Here is a 24,926-nt window from a genome sequence, read left to right on the forward strand (position 1 = left end):
CAAAGGATAGAGGAGAATCATGAAGATTAGAGGTCATTAATTTCCACTTGGTTTGTTATAAAAAGCGGCACCACAGATGCTTTCCAGAAAATTAATACCAAATATGGATATTCAGTAGTGTGGTATGTAAAATAAACTCTCCAGTAAACGTTTTGTTTCAAATGGGAAAAATGAGTCTTCTGTAGGAGGACTTCTACAATTTTAAGCATATACTTTGCTTTGCAAGGAAAAGATTCCCCTTGCAGAGTAGTAAAAGCCCCTGTTCTTCTACCTTGAGAATTAACCTATATAACAGGTGCTCAGAGGAGTCTCAAAACATATGCATACATTCAACAGGAATGAAAGTTTGTTTTAAGTACCAAAATGTTAGTGGATTTTCAAAAGCTTCATGCTGTTAAACTGACCTAAATTTATCTCTAAGAGGTATCACCCAAAACTGACATTGCTCTTGGAGATGTAAATTCATGGAAACTTTAGAAGAATGTTTATTTTTCTCCCAATGCCCTCAAAACAAAAATAAAGAAATCCAAACAAAATTACTGGGTGTGTTGTTCTTGTTTGAATAAATCAGCAGGACAGAATTAAAAGACTAACTTCAAAGGTTTTCCCCAAAGTCTAAGCGACATAGTTTGAGGAGAAAAAGAAGGTGGCTGAAATAGAAAGTGACCTTTATTTCTAGTCTGAATTCCTTGATAAATCTTAGCTTTCACCACATGACACTTTTGAGAGATGTTTTTTTAAGTCATCTTCTTGGGCTACAGATAAACCCCATCACTTACAGACCAGCCTGTCCTGTAGGGTACTTCAAGAGTACACAATTCAGATGCACCTGCAATTCAAGAAAAAACTGCATCCCCTTGTCGGAGCATCAGCAGCTACAAATTGCTACGTAAAAATAATTTTAAGCGAAGACAAACCAGAATTTTAAGGAAAGATACTAAGAGGATAATTCAAATAGTAGAAGCAACTTATAGCCAGCAAGATGATGTATTTCAACCAGGTGAAGAACATACCAGTGAAAATACACATACCTAATTTCAGAGCAGAAGGGGTTACTTCAATTTCCCCACCAATTGGTTTAAATGCAGCCAACTGGGCAGCCACTTCCGTCTCAAAGGCATCTGGGCTCTGCCGACCTGCAGAGTTTCCACTGGGGCTCTCCATCTTGTGGAGTGGTTCTTGTTCATCAAACACAGCAATCAGCTACAAACAAAACCAACAACACTAATTACTTTGAATGGCATGCGTATCACACAACACTATATCCAGCGGATTGTGATCTTAATTTGATTTTAAAGAAAATAGCTTCTGAAAACTTGTACCACACCAAACCTCTCAATGCAAAAAGCAGGTGCTCAGGATTTAATTCATGGTTTGTCTACTCTTGAAATAAAGAACTGATTTTGGCTCTCTTTTAGGAAGGAAATGGCTGCCCCTCCCCTCGCCGCCTTTTCCAATATGCCAAAAAGGACCTTAGTATTTTTAAAGAGGGTTTCCAGAAATAAAAGTTGAATATGCAAAAGCTGAACAATAGATCTACATGGTGAAAGAGGCCATTCCAGCCTCAGAGAGCTAAGATATGATAAAATCTATAATTATGGCTGTCCTTTTAGACACGATCACAACAAATAAATGTGTATATTTCCACACAATGTGTTCACTTTGTGCACATAAATATCCCCTTTTTATACATCCCTTTAATTTTGTTCTCTTCATTCATGACACTCTGTTGACTGGTTTAAGTCCAATGAACGTCAAGTCCAATGAGACTAAACATCAGCACTTTTAACCAAATTATTCCCATCTTCATCTCAATTTTATTTCATATGAGAACTGTTTCTTGTCATTAATATAAAAACATTTAATTGTCCATTTCCAAGTAATTTTTCATAAAGGGCAAAATGTAATAAAGTATTCATTGCATGAAGATTGCTGTATAAACAGGACAGTCCTGCTGAAGCTGTACTTTTGGCCGGCAGACAGCACCACCATAGAGCAACTTCACACACTTCTCATCAGGTGGTGTGGAAAAGTCCAAATGTGCATGTAGTAGGCAGTGAGGGGATGCTACTGTCAACCCAATAAAGTACATTGTGTGCAATTTGAAAGCTGCTAGTAAATCTTTAGATATTTTTCATTCATTAAATAAAACAAACCTACTTGTGATTCAAACATTTATTCAGAAAAGGCACTCCAAGGCCCATTCATAGGGGAGCCTTGTTAGCAATAGTATTAATAACACAAATGCAGGAGTAATCAATCAAAACATCATAAATTCCAAGTTCAGTCTTTCAAAAGAAATGAATACAATTAGGGATATGCAAATTGACTATTCAAAAATAATTTTCATAATTGACTACTCATTTCCAGTATGGAGACTTCTTTAATTGGAAAATCCAACAATCCTCTTACCACAGGAAAGAAATGCTACTCCCAAGGCATTATTTTTAATTCTTGAAATTGAGCACATACATTTTTCTATTTTTAATTGGTAGCACTGATGAACTGATTTGAGAGAAGACTTTAATAGATTAATAATGAAAGATTATTCTAGTATAAAAATAATCAGTAGATGTATCTTTCTAATCATCTGGTCAAAGTGAAGAGTTTAACACTTTAAATCTTGAACAGGAAAATAGGGGAGCCTGGGTGGCTATGTTGGTTGTGTCTGCCTTCAGCTCAGGTCATGATCCCGGAACACTGGGATCAAGTCTCACATTATGCTCCCTGCTTAGTGGGGACTCTGCTTCTCCCTCTCTCTCTCTACCCCTCCGCCTCCCCCATGCTCATGCTCTATCATACTCTCTCTCTCAAATAAAAACTTAAAAAAAAGAGAGAGAAAAGAAAAATAAAATCAACTTTTAACATGTGCTAGAAGTGTTATTTTCACCACTATTTGTGTGACATAATTATAATTTCAGTTTTGCATATTGGTGAAATCTAACACATCTTAGTAACATTTATTTTAATTGTCAATCAGGGAGGCAAAGTGGCTTACTATACCGGTTCTATGAACAATTTTGTGTAAGTAAGACTAAAACCTTACTTTTCCCTCTTGCTACATCCTTAACTGCTAGTATACGTAATGTGCCTTAAATACTGGGAGAAAGAGAAAACAGAATATCAATCTGGAGCATATTATAGAATTTTAAAACTGAAAATTCGTAAGATAAATCATTATCTATCTTTGTTATGTAATTTTTCCTCCTTAAAATATTTTACTGTTTTTCATACTATTATATCCACTCTAGTTTATAGCATATGTAATAACAATGGTACACCTATTTATCAAACGAGAGAACATAATAGTTCAGAGATTTTGTTTCTACCTCAAAAGGGTAGACGAAATAATAATAGGTACTAAAATCTAGTCCTTTTAAATTTCCTACCCAGGGTTCCAGACCATAATGTGACTGTTTTCCAAAAAGAGGAGTGATGTTGTAAATGAGTCTCTATTCCTGGAAAGAAGAGGTTCAGTTCCTGAATCTGTGGTGCCCAAATGAAGTCATTGGCTCCACTGGGGCTGGCTGATAAGCGACTGTCCATGCACTCTTCATCTCAACATCCACAATGTGCACACTTACACTTGCCTCAGTAACGACAATCTATTTAAACTGTACACATTGTAGGTGCTTATTAGCTAGATGACTTATCAGAACATCTACATTACTGGATAGCAGAGTTCCCAGCAGACGATGTTACAGAGGAGCATTAATTCACATAAACCACTCTTCTAGTTCCTCAGCAGAAAGCAAGCTGATTTCTAAGGTGTCCATTGCATGAAAATGGCCTCTCCTCCCTGACCTTAAACTCATTAAAAATTACCTTTCCCACAGAGAGGAGATGGACACGAAAGAAGGAATTGTATTTAAAGTTTTCTGTTGTTAAGGTTTCACCTAGACTGAACTTCTATGGCATGCGGAAGATTTTTCACGGACATCGCAGCAACTGTAGCAACCTAAACGCTACCCAAAATGCAAACAGGCAATATTTCATTTGGATGCCTTCCCCTTCTACTGTCCCACCCATCTTTTGGCGACCCCTCTGTTCACCTTCTGTAAGGTCAATATTCTCAGGTCATGCTGTGCGACACCGATATTTCCCAAAGACCCCAAAATCCAAGATCTTTTCACACAGACATTATTTCCAACCAAAACTTCTGTCTACACAGATGTCTGTATTTAGGTATCTTACCCCCAGATAGACACAAGAAGGTTAGTCTACAAAGATACTCTTCATTCTCCCACTCAAAACAAAGATAAAAACAAACAATAAGTAGAGCTTGTAAACCTTGTCAGGACCCCCCCAGATACAATGTGATTTCCTCAACTTTCCTTGAGAGCAGAATCTGAAAGAGCTGTCCACAGAGCAATTTCCAGTTTCCCTACTACCATTCTTGCTAGTCAGGCTCTTACTCTTCTGGTCCATGGAAACTGTTCTTATCAAGATCAAAACCAATCCTCAGTAGCTAAATCCCAAGTCATTTCTCTGGCTTGATTTCAGAACACAGTTGACCACGGCCTCTTCCTTAAATTATTTTCTTCATTTGCTTCCTGGACATCTTCCAACTCTCCAAGCCCACCATTAATGTCCTCCTCCTTATTCCTGCCCATCTCTAAAAATATGGAATATGTCTAAATTTGTTTTGGACACCTCTTTTGTCTCATGGCATGGATGTAAGTATATGCTGATAAATCCCAAACTTAAATCTTCAACCCAGAGCTTCTTCTTGAACTCCAGGATCATAAGGTCCATTGTCTAATGTAACATGTCAAAAACTGAAAAACTGACCTTACAAAGATCTTTCCATAACTGTTTTACATCCCAATTAATGGCAACCCATTCTTTAGTTGCTCAGGGTAAAAATCTCCTATTGATCCTTGATGTCTTTTCCCCTTCCTTTCTCCCTCTGTCTCTCATACATCCCACACACATCCAATTTGTCAACAAATCTCGAAATGTAATCACAGTTTGACTTATCCCTCCACTCCCACCACTTTGGACTGTACTCCCAGTCTCTCCCATGGGTTACTGCAACTATTTCTTGTCTGGCCTCTTTGTTTTTACCCATGCTCCCTTTCAATCCATTCTCAATACAGCTGACGGAGGGACCCTTCTAAAACACAAGGCAGGTCATATTTCTCCTGTGATTGGTCACTTCCCGAGAAGCTCAAGTCCTTGCAATGGACTAACTGGTCATGGGCTCCCTGTGACCTTTCTGACCTCATGTTCTGAGTACATTCTCCCTTGTTCTTCGAATTCCACCCAGCTATGCGATTTCTTCTTTGTCCCTGATTCAGTGTCTTTGCATATGCTGTTCCCTTCTCCTGAGGGAGTCTTTCCTCAGACACTTCCATGGCTTATTCCTCTGTCCTTCTCATCTCTACTCAAAGGCCACACTCTCTGCATTGCAATATCACCACCACTTCCTATCCTTCCATGCTTTTTCTTTATAGTATTTATCACCCCCTCAATGTTTCACCTTTTATTTATTGCCCTTCTAACTGTACTAGAATATAATTTCCAAGAAAACAGAGAGTTTTGTCTTTTTTGTTGTATCCCTATCGCCTCGAATGGTAAGTATATATAGTAGGCACCGAACATATATTTTTGGGAGTAAAATGAATAAAACGAGGCAAGAACAGATACTAAAACAGCACAGCACAGCAATAAAAGATACCTAGATTTTTCATGTGCTTTTAGGATAAACATTCATATTATTATTTTTTAGCAGTGAATGAGTATAAGCAAGCAACACATAGCCAAAAGGTCCTCCAAGGATCATCATCATTATTACTGTTGTTCTGGTTTTGTTATTATGGGGGAAAAATACCTCATTTTCCATTCAACATCGGGAGAAATTGTTTCTGCCACAACAAGATCCAAAGACAGAGATTATGTGTGTTTCTTTTCTTTTCAGGCTCAACTCTGAAAGGGAGAATCTGCTCATTTGGTCTCTGAAGGAGTAGAAGTGTTGCACCAGGGGTGGATGGCAGATGGAGAGGGCGGTAGGGTTAGCAGTCTGGCTCCAGGCACTCCCTCGCCCACTTTCCTCCAATATGCCACTTCGAGGTACCTGGTGTCAAGCTGCTAGATGTGTGCCCCAACGTAGCTTAAGGACAAATGTGAATAAACCCCCAAGGTAGTGGGGGCATAGCCTGAGTTGGCATACCATAAACTCACAGCAGAAGTGCTCAGCTTTTACAAATTCATGTCTTATATTTTGCATTCTATCAGCTTTCTGTGCTTGTTTTAATACAAAAAGATTCTTCTCTTTAATCGCCAGCAAAATTAAGTCACCAGGAAGAGGTACAGTGTTTATCTACGTGTTTCACAGTACCTCTGTTTGAGAGGTCGGGGTGGAGTGTAATTCTCAGGAATGCACCTAACTTCTAAATAGGATTTAGAAAAACATGGAAAAAAGAAACACATTAATGTGGCGTGTACAAATTATATTCAACAACTGGATCTCAGCACGCAGATGATATACCCAATTCAAAGATTAGGCACTAGTTTTGGTAAGTGCAAGTATCTCCTGCCCACCACTGAAGGCATATCGGAAGAACATCTGAAATTAGGATTCTCCTAGAAAAAATATCACCAACAAATCCCACATTAGAGGCTATTTCCATCTTTTTTCTCACACTCACCTTGTAAAGGTCAAAATAATGAAAAAGTCAACAACAACAAAAAACTCACAGATGAAAGGAAATAGAAGAACTTTGGATAATTTACAACATCCATGAAACCGGAATAATACACTTGATCAAAAGAGCCATGTGTTCTCTGCAATTTCACACCATCAATATCTCTTCAAGGACTCAGGCCTGTTTTTAGACTCAAACTGTAAGATGACTACGATCAATATCACTAGTAAAGATGTGTGTGTGCGTGCAGGAGTGCGTGTGTGTGCATGTGTGCGTGCGTGTGTGATGAGGGGTAAGTCGGGTGGAGGTAGGATGTTAATTTCCTTGATGATATCCCTAACATGCCTAGATGCTTAGCACAGAGCCCGGTACACAGTGGCAGGTTAAATGTTAATTCCTTTTCCTACCATAGTTAACATTCTCTGGCTTCCAGACTAAATCCCACTTGACTTGTTTATCCATATTCTGTTTTCACTTTGTTGCTTCTCTTTAATCTCTTCATCACAGGATTGACAGAGGAACAGAGAAAGCACCAAGATCAAACACATCAAATGGGTAATTTTTGTTTTTCTTTTTTTTCTTGCTCTTCATCACACAAGAACACACAACCCTTAGACATGCAGTACTGCTCTTCCACCTAGCAATAACATGGGCTGTGCTGTCTATTCCACCTCAACTGAAGGAATATACCAATGCCTCCAGTTTCTATACTGACAAGTAAATATTTGAATAATAAATGCCACCAAGTGCATTTTTTGCAGAGTCCTTCAATATTCATGCTGTGGTTTGCTCTGTTATCGACCTACTAGTAGCATTCTGTTACTTTTACAACAATAAAAATAATAATCTGATTATAACAATCAGATAATATCTTTAGCCTAGAGAATAAAAAAGTGATCTAAATGCTCATAGAATATAATTTATGAAAGTGTACTTTTTTGTATTAGTAATTACAGTAAGAAATATGTGGCTCTATTTTAATTACACATCAAGTAAACTGGTGTACTACTAAGAAAAGCTTATTTGCCATATTGAGTTCTTTGGGTTAAACTGTTGAATTTAACAACAGATTGCTATTTTTACTGTTTCATCCATATTCCATATTACCAACAACTATCAAATAAAATTAAAAGACAAAGAAAAAAAACCCAGGATCCTACCAAATAAAATTGGAATCATTTGTCTCAAATCTTAATAAACACAATTAAATCTAAGTAAGACTGTGAAATTACAACAATTTCACAAGTAGAGGAAAACACATTATCACCTTTGGGAACAGAGTGAAACACTGCAGAATTTCATTTAAATGTATGCATCTGCTTATAACTAAATAACAATTGGCTATGGGAGTTAATTTTATGCCACTTTAAACAAAGGTCTGAAAATAGGTGATCTTCCTTCATAGGATTTTGACAGCTAGCTAAAAGCTTTAATCCAGATTTTCAAAATTAGCATGATCACATTAGCATCTTCATCAGATGCAAGCATCAGATCTAGCATCCTCAGAGCAAGTATGTAACAGCTCTGAATCTCACAAAAGTTCAATCGACATTCAGTAAATGAGATAAACCAATTTTCATTTCCTCTCCAAACTGAAAATCTGTAATAGGGACTTTTTCAAACTTTACAGCTCTAAGCTTCATTTTAAAGAAAATTACATAATTTATTCAACTGTACTAAGAACCCTATTTATTCTCATCACTTTTTAAAGAGGAAGCTGCCTACATATGCCTGTAATGACAAAAAAAAAATATGTCTATTAAAAAACCACCAACATTTGGCCAAAACTACATTTACCTCCTTTAATTATGCAGTAACTCACTCAGAAGTCAGATATACATTAAAGGCATTTATACTGGATCATATTTTTCCTGTGACTTGCTTAAGTTCGAGAGAATCTTGGGTTTGTTTTTGTTGCATTCTTGACTTTCCTTAGGAGTAACAACTCAGCATTTATGAAACAATCTTCACAACTGACATCTAATATACACAAGGAAAGCCTGAAGACACCTTCCTCTGTGCCCTTCATCCAAAACAGTGGTGGAGCAAAGGGCCCCATGGAGGTCAGGTGGCAGCCACCAAGCCCTTCCCTAAAGGACCTCAAAGGGACAGCAATGGGAAAAACATACAGGTAAAGAAGATGGAAGTACTTTCAAGCATTCTGAGGCAACACGAAGGTCAGAAATTATAAAACCTTAATATATCTGGCTTTGTTAATAATACTATTTTCACTGTCTCTAAGTTATACATATTAACAACAGGCACACAAGAAAGTGGAAAATCCTTAAGGTTAAACTAGCTGAGAAATTCTCAAAAAGGATGTCAATCCAGTGAGTGGCTTTGCTTGCCATTTATCTAGTATATCACTGGACGCTTCTCAATTTTACCCATTCGCAAGGGCTTGGAAGGTCTTGGGAGAGTTATTAGAAATGAAACTATTAGAAATGAAGGTAATGTTTTAAAATGCATGGATACACGTACACACAAATGGCTCCAAATGGCTCTCTCTCCGAATTATTTTTAACTAAATCACACACATCTAACCTACATTTTTGGAAGAATGTTCTTTTTTAAGGGAGTGTATCTTACACTACAAAACATAAAATAGCACAGGGAAAAACATTTTGTAAATTACAAAGCATTCATACGTTTACAATGTTGTATGATTCACGTAATTCCTATTTTACCAGCTCAGTTTTACTCTCCTTCCTTCTATTTTCTACCCAAAGCTGTGGTGGTCTCGGGAACACTTCTTTGGTAACTTCTTGGCCAAGGTCCAGCGCTGCCACAGCCATCCATAGGCAGGTCAACAGATCCCTGAAGGCAGTAATTTACGGGAATCTAAGGATTATCTCTCTCTGCAGGGATTACTCCTTTACAATAAAATGCCTCAGTTCCTCTGGCCAGGTCCTCACATCTCCACTGCAAAGACCTCAACTTGCTTCTGGCTTCCAGTCCAGCCCCCAGTGTTTACCCACAACACTACTGTGCTGGTGGGCTTTCCATCATACAATCTGGTGCGGTCTTGCTCCAACTTAAAATTCTGCATCCTATATTATCGTGGCTTCCAAAATGTAGTTCAAGTCCCACAAATGAGGTCTTCCATCAGACTCTCTGCTGTTCCCACAATACCGTCCATGTCTCTATCATTACCTGTCTACACAGCACAAAGGTCCGGATTTACTTGCCTCTATAACTGTAAGCTACCTGAAAAAAACAAACCTGTAAGTTATTTGAAACCATGAGTCACATAACTACAAAATGCTTTTAACAAAAAATTACACAGCCCTCACTATGTGCTAGGTGCTGTGCTTACAAATTCTATTTTATACTCATAAAAAAACATTAGGAGACTAGCATTGTTAGCCCCTCATTACAGATGAGAGAATTGAAGTATAATCTGACTTTACTACTTTTTTAAAAAAAGATTGTATCTTAAGTAATCTCTACTCCCATTGTGGGGCTCAAACTCATAACCTTGAGATCAAGAGGTGCATGATCTACTGACTCAATCAACCAGGCACCCCTCAAGTACACTTGACTTTATATTCCAAGTTCCTAGTAGGTACATGGTACATGGAAAGGGGTGAGTAAGAGAGTGACTTAAGTTCTCTGCTATAGCTGAGAGGAAAAGCAAAGCCATTGTTATGTAGATGTCTACACTTTTAAGGTACATACCATCTCCCTGAGTCCAGATGTTTCCATCCAATTAGGAACAAAAATAACCTCCCTTACCATCTATGCTCCCACAATGGACAAAATAGCTCCTGCCTATCCTCGAGGCTTGATGTGAAATTACATTTTATAATTTTTCCATCTAAAATCCACTTAGTGTATTATGATCCCAATTCTACCGGCTGGTGGACTGCATTTAAGTGTTTGGTGTTCTTCCAGAGGAAACCTGACATTAAAAAACTAATTTGTGCATTAACATACTTGATTTCAAAACAAACACAACCGTACAGTGCTCTCCACTACATCTGACGGTTAGAAGAATTCTCCTTATTTGTACTAATGACTGCAATCCAGGGTGTGTTGCTTAACTTTGTGGATTAATGAGTAAGCAATCAAACGTGATTTTAAGTCATGAATATAACAAACATACTATTCATTTATTTTGACAAGTATTTTAATTTATGAGACTTGGCTACAAATAGAACAGTCTATTTGGTAAAAGAAAAAGAAAAAAGAAACCTTTCCACTTTTAAGACAACTCAACAGCTCTGAGAGTAAATCTCTGCAGAGAATGATGACTAAGCCAGCACCTTCTAAAGACAGATAAGGAATTGATAGGTTGATAGAAAACAAACAAACAATGAGATCTTTCTAGATCATGACAATTTTCAAAGAGAAAATGTCTGCTGCATGCACTGGAGCTACACACCCTATCTTTGGAGGCTGCAAACCACAGAGCCTTCTCACTAAAATAGGGCAGTGCTGGCCTGAGGCAGGTGTCCCATCATCACCTGTCACCCTGCTGGCCTAAAACTCAAGTTTCAACAGCTTCACGTGTCCCTGATGTGGCCTCATGTTCCAGGCCTGAGAGCCCGCCAGGCCAGGTAAAGTGGTGAGTGGACAACAAATACGAGGACATTTTCAACTCCCTGAAAATTAGCTGGTACTCCATTTCATCAGACTGGTGAGGGGACAGACTCTTTAGCAAATTGGCCTGAGCACCGGCTGATTGACCTCATGACAGGTCCAATGATGTTCTACTTTCTCCTGCATTTTGTGACAGCCGAGCAACTGGTGCAGACTATGCAAAGGTCAGTGCGCAGCCTGATTGAGGGCTGCAGAAGCACCGCTCTTAAATATTCCATTTAGACTCACATCTTCCTTGTCATGGGTGACAAGGCTTTGAAGCCGGTATTTTAAAAAATTAACACTGCAATTGCAGGTGGGTTTAGCTGCTGAACTCCTTCCGTCGGAGTGGTAGAGCTAACCTTTTCCTTTACCTTCTAATTGCTCTACATCTCCTTAACTAGTGATAATGTGGCTAACCCTGCTGGGATGGGTGTTGACTTTGGGAGCATTTAAATGTCAAGATTTGTAATTATGATTGTGGGTGTATTAAACTCACATAGAATGATGCCTCGCTAATTGGGGCCTGAAGACAAGAAGCCTGGGGTCCTTGGTCCTTGCTCTCAGTCACAGGAGGTCTGTTACCTCCTTCAGGAGTACTTGTGTTTTAGGTCTTGCCTCTAATTGTAGAAAGATGGTCTTTGAGAGTCTGTTGCAAATTTGTATACTTCATACAAAAGGCCTTCTTCCTAAAGCACCTAAAATAGATTCTGTAGGCATTAAAACCTATGATTTCTAAATCAAGAAATGAAACACATAGAGCATATGGGGGAAAAAAACGGAACACATGTTTTGAAATTAGAATTGAACCCAAAAATCCAGGTTGCCAAGACCATCAGCAATCTTGGGTTTCAAAAGCCAGTCTTCGCATTGATACTGTCAAACCCAGTGGCATCTTCTGTACTTTGCTTCTTTATTTGGGATTTTATGTTTTTCAGGTAAAAAAGTGTGGAGACCAGAATATGTGGGGATTGCAATCTCCCCTAATTCCTCCAGCACATTTGATATGTGGTGTGTGCCTGATTGGGAGGGAAAACTTCAAAAGAATATCATTAGAGAAACTTCTCAAAGCACAGAGTAGGAAAGATGTGCAAGACCATCTAAAATTCCAGAAAACTCCTGTAACAAAGTTGGTGTTTTTTGTCCCATCTTTTCTTCTATGGGTTTACGTATACATCACAATGCCACTTGAACCATATTGCATAACACAAGTTTCTGATATTTTCACTTAGGAATGCCCTGTGTGCAATTTCTTTCATTTTAATCTGCAAAAAATGAAGAAAATTCATGACTGAGTAATATTTCATAGCATATTAGTCATATCATAAATAATTTAGCCATTATGCCATTCAGGACACATGACAATGAGGTTATCTGTGCAAAGTAGCATCATTTTTTCAATAATTGCTAATTTTTCAGACGCTATTATATGTTCCTTTTAAAGATCAATTATTTGATTACTAGTGATACTGAAAATAATTCCATAAACCACTTTTATTTCTTTCTTTTTATTCATACCCTTCGCTCTTCTGTCCCATTTTGCTTTTGGTATCTCTTATCAGCATGTACAAGCTCTTTTCTTTTTTTCTTTTTTTTTTTTTTTTTCGAGTATATTGTCTTTATCTTTGCAAAATGTTTGACAGTTTACATTTCATTCTTGTTAATGATGTAAACTTTTTCATTGCATGGTATTGCATTCATTTAAAACCCTCTATTAAATCTTCCAAGGTCCTTATAAATAGGTACTCACCTGGAACCAGTAATACTTTATGATGGGCAAGTAGTAAAACAATGTTGGTTTTGTTTAATTTACTACTTTGATAGTCCCACAAGACAGAGCAGGTGGGAAATGTTTTGATTGATAGGTATTTGGTTTTTAAATCATACATTCATATTCTAAACAAATACAGATGAATACAGCTATTACAATAAGGCAATCACAAATAAAATTTAATATTTCATTGATTTCATAATCCAAGTGTCTAACTCATTATTTTCTGCAAATTCTTTATGCTGAAATTCCACAGTCAATCCATTATTAAAATGGAAAAAATATGTTTCCACAATTTGTTTCAAAAAACTTTCAAGTAATTGAAGACTTTAAGATTCCCTTATTTTTTTGTCCTCTGGACAGAACAAACTTTTAGTGTTATTTTTAAATGTTTCTTGTATGTCTTCTAGTATCCTGTCATCAATCATGTTTGTTCTTTCCTGTAAACCCTTCTGGCTCCTCATATCGCCAAGGATGAAAAAGGGCCCAACTACTGGGAGTGATGGGTAAAAACTCTATGTGTGTCCTTACCTCTTACCTAAGTCTTTTCATTTATTTAACAGCATGGTTTTCAGCCAACCTACGGTCCCAATGACTACTGGTTTCTAGCCACATTCCTCTATCCTACCAAAATATTTTTGCTTATACTCTGTCCTCCAACCTATTCTGCCAGTTAATCCCACTTTCACGTAAATTTCAGAGTTGCTGATTTCATCCACAACATGCAAGTAACATATAGATAGGGCATTTCTTAAAGAAATAGAAAACATGAATTCTTTCAGAGAGCTAATCTATTAAATACACATGTAATGGTCTGCTTATAAATACATAAAATCAACCCAAAGAAATACATCCAGGGCAATATTTAATTCACTATATAAGCAGGCAAAAGAAGTGGTATGTCAATAAGGTAGTAATAAAAGTCAGATAAATGGCATCAGAGGTGAATATACTAGCACAGTGCCATTTTAAGTTTCATCCAGTTGAAGGGAACTACTGCATTAAGGAACAAACCTACAGGCCCATTAACAGGGATATATGCTTACTGTGAAATGGGTGACCCATGGGGATTATAGTGTAGTCATTAAACTCATTAATCTAAGGCCAGGTACACAACTTCTGAGGCCAACTGCAGGATGAAAATGTAGAGTCTTTGCTAAAAAATTAAGAACTGCAAGATGGTGATACCACAGTACAGAACCAAACATGGGGTGCCAATAAACATGGGACCATGGGTCACCTGCCCACGAAGTTGGCCCTGCTTGAATCGTGTGACTTCCTAAACTTATTCTTATTTCATGTTCCCCAAGTAATCTGATTGTGATTTGACTTCTCACATCAATCTCTCAACAGGAAGAAGACAGGTTGGCTAGCAGATATACAGTGTCTAGGCCCCTTGGCAGATGTTCCACATCTGCTTATAGTTCTGGTTAACTTTATCCAGGATCCTTGAGGCAATCAATCCATAGCAACGAGAAGGCACAGTTTATGGAACCACAGTGCCTGAATTGTGGTTAAAAACTAGTTTCACGTACATGGTGTCTAGTGAGATCTCTTCTGTAAATTCCCTAATCTTTGAGGACCCTCCCATTTGAACTTTTACCCCATATTTATTCACTGAAAATATAAAGCTGGCTTAGAAGACAGCTTAAATCAAAGGAAAATGCTGGGAATTTTTTTTACTGAAATGCAAAAGAATACTGTAATTATGTAATACAACAGATATTGCTACAGCAGTAATCATATTACAACATATAAATGTGTCAAAGTAACACACTGTACACCTTAAATTTATACAATGTTACTTGTCAAATTTATTCAATGCAAATAAATAATGCAAAATAATTATAGACTAGGTTATTTTCCCTTGATTCCTAGTTGTCTCTAGGATGACATCTGTTTCTACCCAAGGATTCACAAGGCCTTCCACAAGTGGCCTGAGACCAAATCCAGCCTCATGCCCCTGTATTCACCCATCTGTGCCTTTCACTGTCCCCCACCCTCCACCAACACCACACTCAAACTGCCCCATCTGCAGTTACTCTTTCCTTTCCTAGAATCCTTAGTAGTAGTAAACCTAGACTCTGGAGCCAGACAGAGTTCAAATCTTCATCACACCACTTTTTAAACATAGGGAAGTTACTTAGCTTCTCTAAGACTTGATCATTTTCTTCATCTATATAGTAAAGAGAAGAATAGTAGCTAACATTTACTAAGCATTTACCATGTTTAAGCACACAATATCTCATCTCTTTCTCATACCACTCCTGGAGGTAGTAACCATCAATATTCCCAAAATTGGAGGCACTAAGAGGTTAGATGGTTTACATGGCCTGTAATTGGAAGATTAAATGATAAAAGCAGGCTCCTTGCATGGAGCCTGCTTCTCCCTCTGCCTGTGTCTCTGCCTCTCTTTCTCTCTGTGTCTGTCATGAATAAATAGATAAATAAAATCTTAAAAAAAAAAAAAAAGCCAAACTTCAGCACCTCCTCATTATTCTGAGCCTTCCTCTTGGGTGGTTGTATTACAAGAGACATAACTTAAGAGTGCCTAGCTACAAAGAAAGATGTTCCTTTAATGCTAACCCACCACTATTATTATAATTATCATCATCGTTATTTTTATTATTGATTAAAAGTCCTATTCATCCTTTAAGACCCAGCTCAATTTGTATCCTGAATAATGTCTGGTATCAAGGGATTGTGTTTAATGTAAGAATATACCCTAGTTTTCTTTGAGAAATGCACAAAATCAATTTAAAGATACCAAGTAACTCTCAGCCCAGAACAATATTGGACAGAATATTTGACTAGTAAGATAGACTAGATTTAAGTATTGTAAAATACTTAAATAAACTAACGTCCAAAAAAAGTAGACAGTTTCAACTACACACAGATTAAATAAAAAGATATATATTATTATTAGAAGGTATTTCACCATGTCAAGCGATAAGCATGAAAAGAAAAATTAAAAGAAAAACCAGCTGGTGGGGAGGGAGGAAGACACTAATTAGAGCATAACATCCATCTGACATTTTGTACCTAGTATTTACTCATTTGGTATTGATATTAGGATTAGGAGGAGTAATTCCCATTTCTCTAGAAATATACCATAGGCTGTTGATAAAGCTCCGAATATAAACTGTTATCAAAAGTTGCATTTCATAATAGCATCTTTAGAATAAATGGGAGTGAAGCTGATTGCCTTTCATGCAAGTTTCATACCTGGAAACACTACAGCATTTTCTCAGAAAACTACTCTAGAAAGCCTGTACAGTTAATCAACTTTGGTTTAGAAAGTCTCCATTCTTATAATTTATTTTGTTTTTATAGAATAAAAGACTTGGAAAGATTCCTGTGGGACATGGAAAAATACCAAGATCTGTCAAGGATAAACATGTTTTCTTCCCAAAGCCCTCAAAGTCTGTGAAAATGGGTTCCAATAATGAATCACCAAAAGAAAAAGTCCTGTTTTTATTGGACTAAAATTAATAATTTCTATGAAACAGAAGAACAAATGGAAAGTAGATGCAGGTAACAGAAGGAGAATGCCTGACACTGCACGTAGGAAACCCCATCAGGTAACCAGTGGAACACTGGGAAGGGTCTGCTGAGGCAACAGGACTTTTTTTTTTTTTTTTTTTTTTTTTAAATGCTCATGTTCACTCTCTGTGTGCTGAGGAAAAATTGTTTTAGATGTGTTCATAACTGGGAGCTTTTGGCAAAGGTGAACCCATTTATCTAGTCAAATTCGAATGGAAGTCTAAAGTAAGCGAACGATGGAACATGCAAATTATTCTCAACTAATGTAGCTAAACGTGACAAATGTGAGTCAAATATCACACATCTTTAACCGTCTTGCTTCTAACTTAAAAGGGAAAAACATCATTTATTTGTAGCTGCCAAATACTATATTCTCACTAATTTAATAAGCAGGCACCATTTTCTCTACCTCTGAAAATTTATGTTGGTCTTTGGACGGGTTCAGCTGCCTTTTTAAATCTAGTGGTCTGTGACCATAGAGGGTTTTAGCTAAAGGGAAAATGACTTCATAAATCCACAGAGGCTGTCTTGCTTTAAATTATAGTTTGAAGGCTTCAAGACTATATGGAAAGACTTTGAACAAGAAAAATCAAAACACACCAACACATATGTATTGAAAGTTTTTCTATTTTACAATAGAAAACATTCCCTAAGCTTTGGAAAGCATGCACACATACAGTAAGATATGGATTTGGCAACACCTGTGGAGACTCACTACTTAATTATGAAGAAATTTGAAAAAAAAATCTGGTTACACTACATCATGAATCACATTAGTATACATAGTTTTTTAATAAAAATATGATTAGGATATTTTTGCTCTTGATATTTCACAAAACAACAGACATAATCATTATGTCAGTGGAAAGCAGATTATGCTGCTTCAGAGGATGGCGTGCCACTTCTTATTTAGAAAGTGTGTTAGACCTCTTTTGATCAGGTAAGGTTATTTCATAACTTCTTGTACTTGAATGGCAGGTGAAATGCATGGAAAGAATCTTGAGATTATAAGATTGGTCATATATTCTAATAAAGTAACTGAACTGTAGAAAAATTAAATGGGTTTCTAAAATCCTATAGCTAATTAATAAGGAAAAGAATTTAGTCAAAGCCTAATTTTAACTGGCAGCTAAAAATAATTGTTTGTAGACTTGTAAGACAGGTACTGAGTTCTCTTATGCAACATGGTTCCCACCATTCTGAAGTGGCATATGCTCAACATACTTATTTACTAATTTACCTAACTCCTAAAATAATATGAGACCTTTACCCTATGACTAACTAGAATATATAGGGTTCTTTCCACCCTGTACTTCTTCCTTGATTAAAATGCAACTATCAAATGAGACTACACTTCAGTCTTCTTGCAAAGATTATATTCATTATCATTTGCAAAATAAGCAATGCTTTTTATATTCAGAATTCCTTAAGTCAACTGGTTGGCATCAATAGTAAAATACACAGAACACTGCCTCTATGATTATTATTTTTATGGGTCAGCTTGATAGGGCCCTGGGGTGCCCAGATATTTGGTTAAATATTATTTCTGTTTCTATCTATGAGGGTGATTCTGGATTAAATTAACATTAAAAACAATACATTGAGTAAAGCAGATTGTCCTCCCAAATGTGGGTGGGCCTCATTCAATCCATGGAAGTCTTGAATAGAATAAAAACACTGATTAAGAAAGAATTCCCCGTTTCCTCTCTGTTTGGGCTGGGACAGTGGTCTTCCCTGACCTTCAGACTCAAATGGAAACATCTGCCCTCTTCGGGTCTCAAGACTGTCAGCTTTCAGACTAGAATTTATACCTTTGACTCTCCTAGTTCTCAAGCCCTCAAGCATAAACTAGAACTACACATTGGCTCTCCTACATCTATAGCTTGCTGCTCAGCCTTCATAATTATGTAAATTAATTCCTTATAATAAACTTCACATCTCTGTGTGTATATGTATTTACACACACACAAATGTGCACGCATCCTATTGGTTTTCCTCTGGAAAACCCCAACATAGGTTCTTTACCCAGAGGTCAAGCAACCAGCAAAATCAACACTTTAGAACAAAGAGTCTGACCCATAAGCAAAAATGTCTTCTTAATGTTCCTTACAGTGATGTACATCTTTTAAGATGGTCAATTATGAAATTTCCAGGCTACAGGTGACCAATGGGGGAAAAAAAAACCTGTAAGAAATGGAAGACTTCCTGTATTTGAAATAGGGAAAACAAGGCTAAAATAAAATAAAGCAACACTCAAAAAGCAGGGGTAGAAGTGTAGTGTTCACTGACACGTTAACTGTTCTTCAGGGGGTGAGGAGAAGTGAAGGTTCAGTAGCCCCCGATAGGCATCTCCGTGAAGCGCTCCTATATCCAAGGAACACTTTTTGAGTATGTATAACATGCCAAGCCCTGTGTTAAGAACTCAGGATATAGCCCTTCATCTCAAGAACCTATCAACTTAGTGATAGGAAGGGTAGATGAACACGAAAATCAAAATGAACACTGTGGCATGTGGCAAAATGGCCGGATGAGCACAAGGTCACATCATGAAGAGAGGGGAAGATGTATTCTGCTTATGTTTACAGGGAGGCTGTTCAAGAAGCTACACGGGGGGAGACGACCTGCACAGGCCTTATAGTTAGCATGATTTCATAGGACAGCAGGATTAGGAAGCACTTCAAAGCACAAGGAACAATACACACAAAGAGGGGCAGGGGTAGAAGAAGAGGGGGGTTGGAAATCGTGAATTCACTGTTTGCAAAACACCAGTTAACTAGTTTGAGGTGTTTGGAGCGCAGGTCCCTGGAAGTTGATAGGAAAAGAAATAGAAAAATAAGACTAGACTGAAAGGCTAGACACAGAAAATGAAGGACCTTGAATGTTGTGTTCACAGGTATGTTTCCTGAAATTTATAAGGTTTTATGGCTTATAATGTATGTTTATGCTTCTCAGACTTTCAGTCCTAATAATACTATGAAGAGGCCAGCTTATATCATCTTCAGAATAAGAATAGATGTAAACAGATACACTCTGCAAAAGTGGCACATGGTGCACACGTCTTCACTGCCCCTATCCTAGTGCGCTCCCACTGCAAGATTAAAATACAAAGTTTGGACACTTGAAATTGGCGTTGCCTGACCCGTACAAATGAAGACTTCCTCCACATGGACTGTGGGCATGGGTTACAGGAGGTGTGTGTGTGGGTGGGTTTGGAGGAAGGAGGAGTGAAGACGGGCAGGCAGTCTTAATTCACAATGTCAGGGACAATTCCAACAAAATCATTCCAACTGCAACTGCAAAAGCAGACCTTTTCAAAATAAAGCTTTTCTGAGCGTAGAAAGCTTACTATTGCTTTTAATTGAAAAATAACTAATTATGAAATATCAACATTAAGCAGCAGGATCATAAAAATATAAAATAATAAAATCACTGATTATATAATGGCATGATTACTAGGCACTTTGCCTTGACCACCTGCCTGAAGAACGCTGGGCTAAATATAAAAGTCCTCCTGCAAAGAGTGGGTTTCACAAAGGGATGGAGATGGCTGTGGCAGCTTTCCTGCCTGTAAGAACCCAGCAAGGGGAAGCTGGCAGCTTGATGGATTGCTATTTACTGAGGGGCACATCTCCTCGCCCTCAAAGGTAGCCTGGAGAGAGTTAGGGGACAGGAGCCACTGACAGGAGGCCCCCAAGAGTCACATCTTACCCTCCACAGTACAGCTCTCTCTCTCTCAGGGGTCTCCCCAGAGCTCCAAGCCATGGGAGCTGCCTCATTTCAGGGGACCACTTTAAAAAGGCAACCGACTCTCTCCTTTTCCCACATATACAAGGCAACCTTTTTTTAAAAAAAAGATGGTTGGCTTCACTTTGTTGTTTCCTGCTTTCATGTATTTCATTTTGAATTTATGTCAGTTGTTTCTTGCATTCTTTCTGTTGTGTTCAGATTTTCTTTTTTTCTTTTAATCTTGGCTTATACAGCATTTGCCTTGTTCTTAGCTTAGTTCCTTTAGGTGATAAAGGTTGAATGTCTAACCTTTTCTATTTTTGCTATTTTTTTGCTAGCATTCTTTTTAAAGTTCTCTTTCATATTTTACTTTTCAGCATATATATATATATATATTGTTTTCATATAAATATAAATATATATAGTTTTACCCCTGAAATCTTAATTTCTGGCATTGTATTTAATTTTGCTACTTAAAGCAATTGTGATTTGCAAGTGGCAGAGAGGAAGGACAGTGCAGTGATAGCAGTGGAGAGCACAGTGTTCTCTTACAGAAGATGGATTTCCTTCCTATTTGCCAAAACAGTCTCTTGCTCACCTTATTCGGTACCTCCAGTACTTCTATTAATACAGAGTCTAGTAAAATAAATTCTTGGAATTTATCAAGCTGGAATCTTGTTTGCCTCCTCACGCCACAAATCATTTCCCTCCATTATGGGCAGTCTGTAGAATCTATAATGCTGGCATATAAGATGACTGGGCAAGGGGGTAATACTAGACCAGAGAGTCTCCCCAGGGAAAGGACACTAAATCAGCTCCCTGAGTTTCCTTTAGTACCACTGAGAGTTCCATAGGAAGAAGATGCAATAAAGGGCTTGTGGTGGGATCTTGGATTCTCTTGTGTAGCGGCCAGTCTGCTTCTAACCTGTAAGTTTCCCATGAAGGTCACAGGAAGATCTACTTGGCCTATGTGGTCTTTCAAGTCCCCTTCCTTTTACAAGGGAAAATGTTTGGGTTTGAGGAAAGCAGAAAGAAGCTCGTTAGAGCTCTGATCATCTACAAACAAAAGTGTTAATTTAAAAAAAAGAGAAGTCAAGGATACTTTCAAAGAGATATTTACACAATTTTTTTAAAGCTAGCAACTTAGATTGCAAAGAAGCCAGAATCATCACTATATAAAAAGAAGTTTGGATATTTTCAATGTATTTCAAATACTTGTGCCGTACAAAATTGACCACACAGAAGATTATTCCCATTAGCACTCACAGGTGATGGGCAATGTTCCTTTTGCCACTTGTCCAAGTTTTGTTTTGCTTTTTGGTTTTTTTAGTATTACCCCTCGATAAAAATTAAAGCTTTGTTAAGATGTCCAAGGATTTTTCTCCCATTCTGCTCTCTTGGGAACAACTTCAATAAAATTCAGAATTCAGAAATGCTTCAAATGTTCTCAAAAAGGCTTGTGATCCCTCAGAGTCCCATCAATAAATCAGTTCACAGAATCTGGTAGGGTTTATTTATCTGACTGGAACTAAGGAATTTGTACTAAATCACTACATTTTTTGAAATATTGGTTCTCAAATGAAATATCAAAACAGAGAGAGAAAGAAAAAAATATTTTGACCTGACATCTTAATGCAGCATTACTATAAAAACAGGGAAAGTAAAAGTTACATTTCCAGAGATCGTCAATTTTAACTGCAACCAACAACAAAAAAATCCTTTAGTCCTACTCATTCACTCTAGCCATTGGTTTGTAATACGTACCCTGCTTTTTTTTTTTTTTTACCCTGCTTTATTAAATCTTACAAAAGATTGATTTACTGAAAAATATTGAAAAAATCCAACTTAGTTCAGTTGTATAGAGTAGTAATTACTGAATAACTACAACCAATTTTTTTCACATATTTGATTATCTGAAGTGAATATTTAAAGACCTTGACAACAAAACATTCCCTGAATCAAAATTATATAAAAACTTAAAGATAGGCTTCGAAGAATGGTTAAATTCAAGGTATGTACTTCCTTGGAGACCAAATATTCCAGTAGGTACACTTGACATTTAGAACATGTACAAGTATATAATTTTTTAAAATATATACATATAAGTCAGAATGTTACAATAATGAGAGCTCTAAAAAAAAAAAAAACAATGAAATTCAGTTTATAAAGAAACACAAATTATTTCTTCAACACTTTGCACTCTCTGCTCATCATGTGCACCATCTAAAAATGTCATTGAAAGGAGAATAAATCTCTCAGGAAAATTTCCTTTAAATGGAACCAAAGGTTAAAAGACCCACAGTGGAAACCCTGCAGTACAAAGGACTCCAATATTACCTAGAGCAATTTACAATAAGCTTTAATTTACCCATTTAGAAAACCTGATTTCCATAGGAAAGGGACAGCAGTAATAAATCTTATCCTGCTAGGAAGTCTAAGAGGGGACAACAAAACAAACTTTCACCAGCTTTTTGCGCATTAACTCTTTCGTGTCTCCAATAACCATGTTGTTCGATATGTTTGCAGGGCTCTAATTATCATCCTCCCAGGTAAGTGTTAGAACTTATCAAAACAGAATGGTTTCATCTATGGTTAGCAATGGAACAAAGCTTTAGAAATATTTTGTTTTCTTTGAGATATAGGATATTGGAGTATTTTTTCATTCATAAATCTTGATGAATTTTAATATTCCTATTAAATAGAACCTTGTCTATAGCTTTCAAGGTTATTATATAAAACGAAGTGTCATGGCTAAATTAAGCATACGGAAATAAATAAAAAACAAACCCCAAGGTTTGTCAGTGGCTGAGACATTAGTTTCTAACTCTTCCATGTTAATTGAATAGAACATATGACATGGAACATCTGCTACTCAATCAACTAACTCTGCTATGATTAATTCATTTGTAGCACATCTTTTATAGCTCTTCCACTCTTCCTTGTGCTATAGCTATTTTTTCTCTTCACACCTAATAAATTATTAGCAACTTGAGGCCAAGGTCACTCTCTTATCAATACTAGTGACCCTGCAAAAGTGAGCCCCATGCTTTGAATATATAGCAAGTACTCCCAGAGTATGCACTGTTGGTACTGGGGTATAAACTGGCCATTCTCAGCAACTCAGATCTAATGTCCCATTTCCCAGCTGTGCTGAAAACCACTGTGACCACACACACATAGCCTTGGAACTGTCCTGCCGCTTTATGTCTACAACATAAATTATGTGAATTATTCCCAATCCTCCCAAGTAGTACCTTCCCATAGCAGGACTTCTAGTAGCAGTAGTACCTTCTAATAGTAGTACCTTACTTTCCTTATATACCTTAGAATTGTCTCAACATAATTTTATTTGTAAAGATACCCATGCACATGAATGATGGAATCAATTCTAGGCACAAAACTCATAGATAAAACAACTGAGAAGGGGGGTGGGGACCTCTTAAGTCACCTCACTGAAAAAATTAACCTGTACTCTGCATTCACTTAACTGTCACTCTGCAAGTTGGAGACTCCAGTACGGCCCAGGGAACTGTCATTATTTTTTTTATTTTGGCAGTTTAATTCCTAGATCACCGTCATGCCACTAGAATACTGTCATATGTGTTAAGGAGGAAATAAGGGACTATATTTTATATGAACATGAAGCATGTCTGACAGAGGAGAGGAGCCAGTGATTTTTGTCCTACAACTGGCTTGGTGATTAACCTGGACAAGTCACTGAACACTTCTGAACTCTTCCCCCAAAGCATAAATCTTGCCGTACTATCTTCTGAGGATACTATGATATGAATTTAAAACACCTGTAGTGCCTAGTCAGCTCTCCACAGAGCCTGGAAAGCTCTCCTATATTTTTCTAAAAGGGTCCATGTTAAACTTGTCTTTCCTGTTTCAAAAAAAATAATAATACTTTAATTTACAAATTTGTTTCTAAAGTAAAATAGCAGGTATGCTATTACCAGGGGATATCAGGAAACCACATGGATGATGGTGACTTTTGTACATTTGGAGATAGTCAGTGGCCTGAAAAGAGCAGGTCAACTGAGAAATAAAGGAAATAAAGAAAGAGGAAACATCTTTAATTATTATAAATTTCTGATAAGATGTGGAGTTTCCCTGAAGAAATAAATAATTTATCAATGACTTAAAATAAGATACAAGGCCATTTATAAAACTCACTTAAATTGTACATAGAGAACACTGGCATCATAATCCCTCTTTCCATTTCCTAAGGATACTGTAGGCACTGCGTCACACAATGTATACACAAGGGTCTTTAAGTGATAAAGGACTCCTAGAATGCAATATTCTTCACCTCTGATCTTAGCAGCTGAGTGCCATGGTGAAACTTTGTTAAAGTACATTTTAATTTCTGAAATGATCTACGTCTTATAAAAGTTAATTTTTTAATATCAGACTAGAACATGACATTTATTTTTACAGCATAATCTCTTGATTACTCTGTTATTTCATTGGTTTCTTTAAGCATTGACACACTGAATAAAAGACTTCTGTAACACACTGTCCTATATTTCACCACCTGCCTGGAGGGTGTCTATCATCCAGTTAAAGAATTCCGCAGAAAGGAGCGCACCACCTCCCTCTGGAAACAATAGATAACCCCCTTTTTCATCCTGTTTGGTTAATGGAGAAAAAAAATC

At 37.1% G+C, this 24,926-nt stretch overlaps 1 protein-coding gene across 5 annotated transcripts in view; it reads right to left on the reverse strand.

The window, feature by feature from the left end:
• The window catches only part of PARD3B (par-3 family cell polarity regulator beta), a 987,000-nt gene that overhangs the window by 598,440 nt on the left and 363,634 nt on the right, over nucleotides 1-24,926 (reverse strand). For all 5 annotated transcript variants that reach the window (XM_072813099.1, XM_072813097.1, XM_072813100.1 and 2 more), the window contains exon 3: nucleotides 1,032-1,203. In XM_072813099.1, the coding sequence (XP_072669200.1) occupies nucleotides 1,032-1,203 (172 nt within the window). The remainder of the gene's footprint in view (nucleotides 1-1,031; nucleotides 1,204-24,926) is intronic.

The sequence above is a fragment of the Canis lupus genome, chromosome 36, assembly GCF_048164855.1.
Source record: "Canis lupus baileyi chromosome 36, mCanLup2.hap1, whole genome shotgun sequence".
In the NCBI taxonomy this organism is placed as follows: domain Eukaryota; kingdom Metazoa; phylum Chordata; class Mammalia; order Carnivora; family Canidae; genus Canis; species Canis lupus.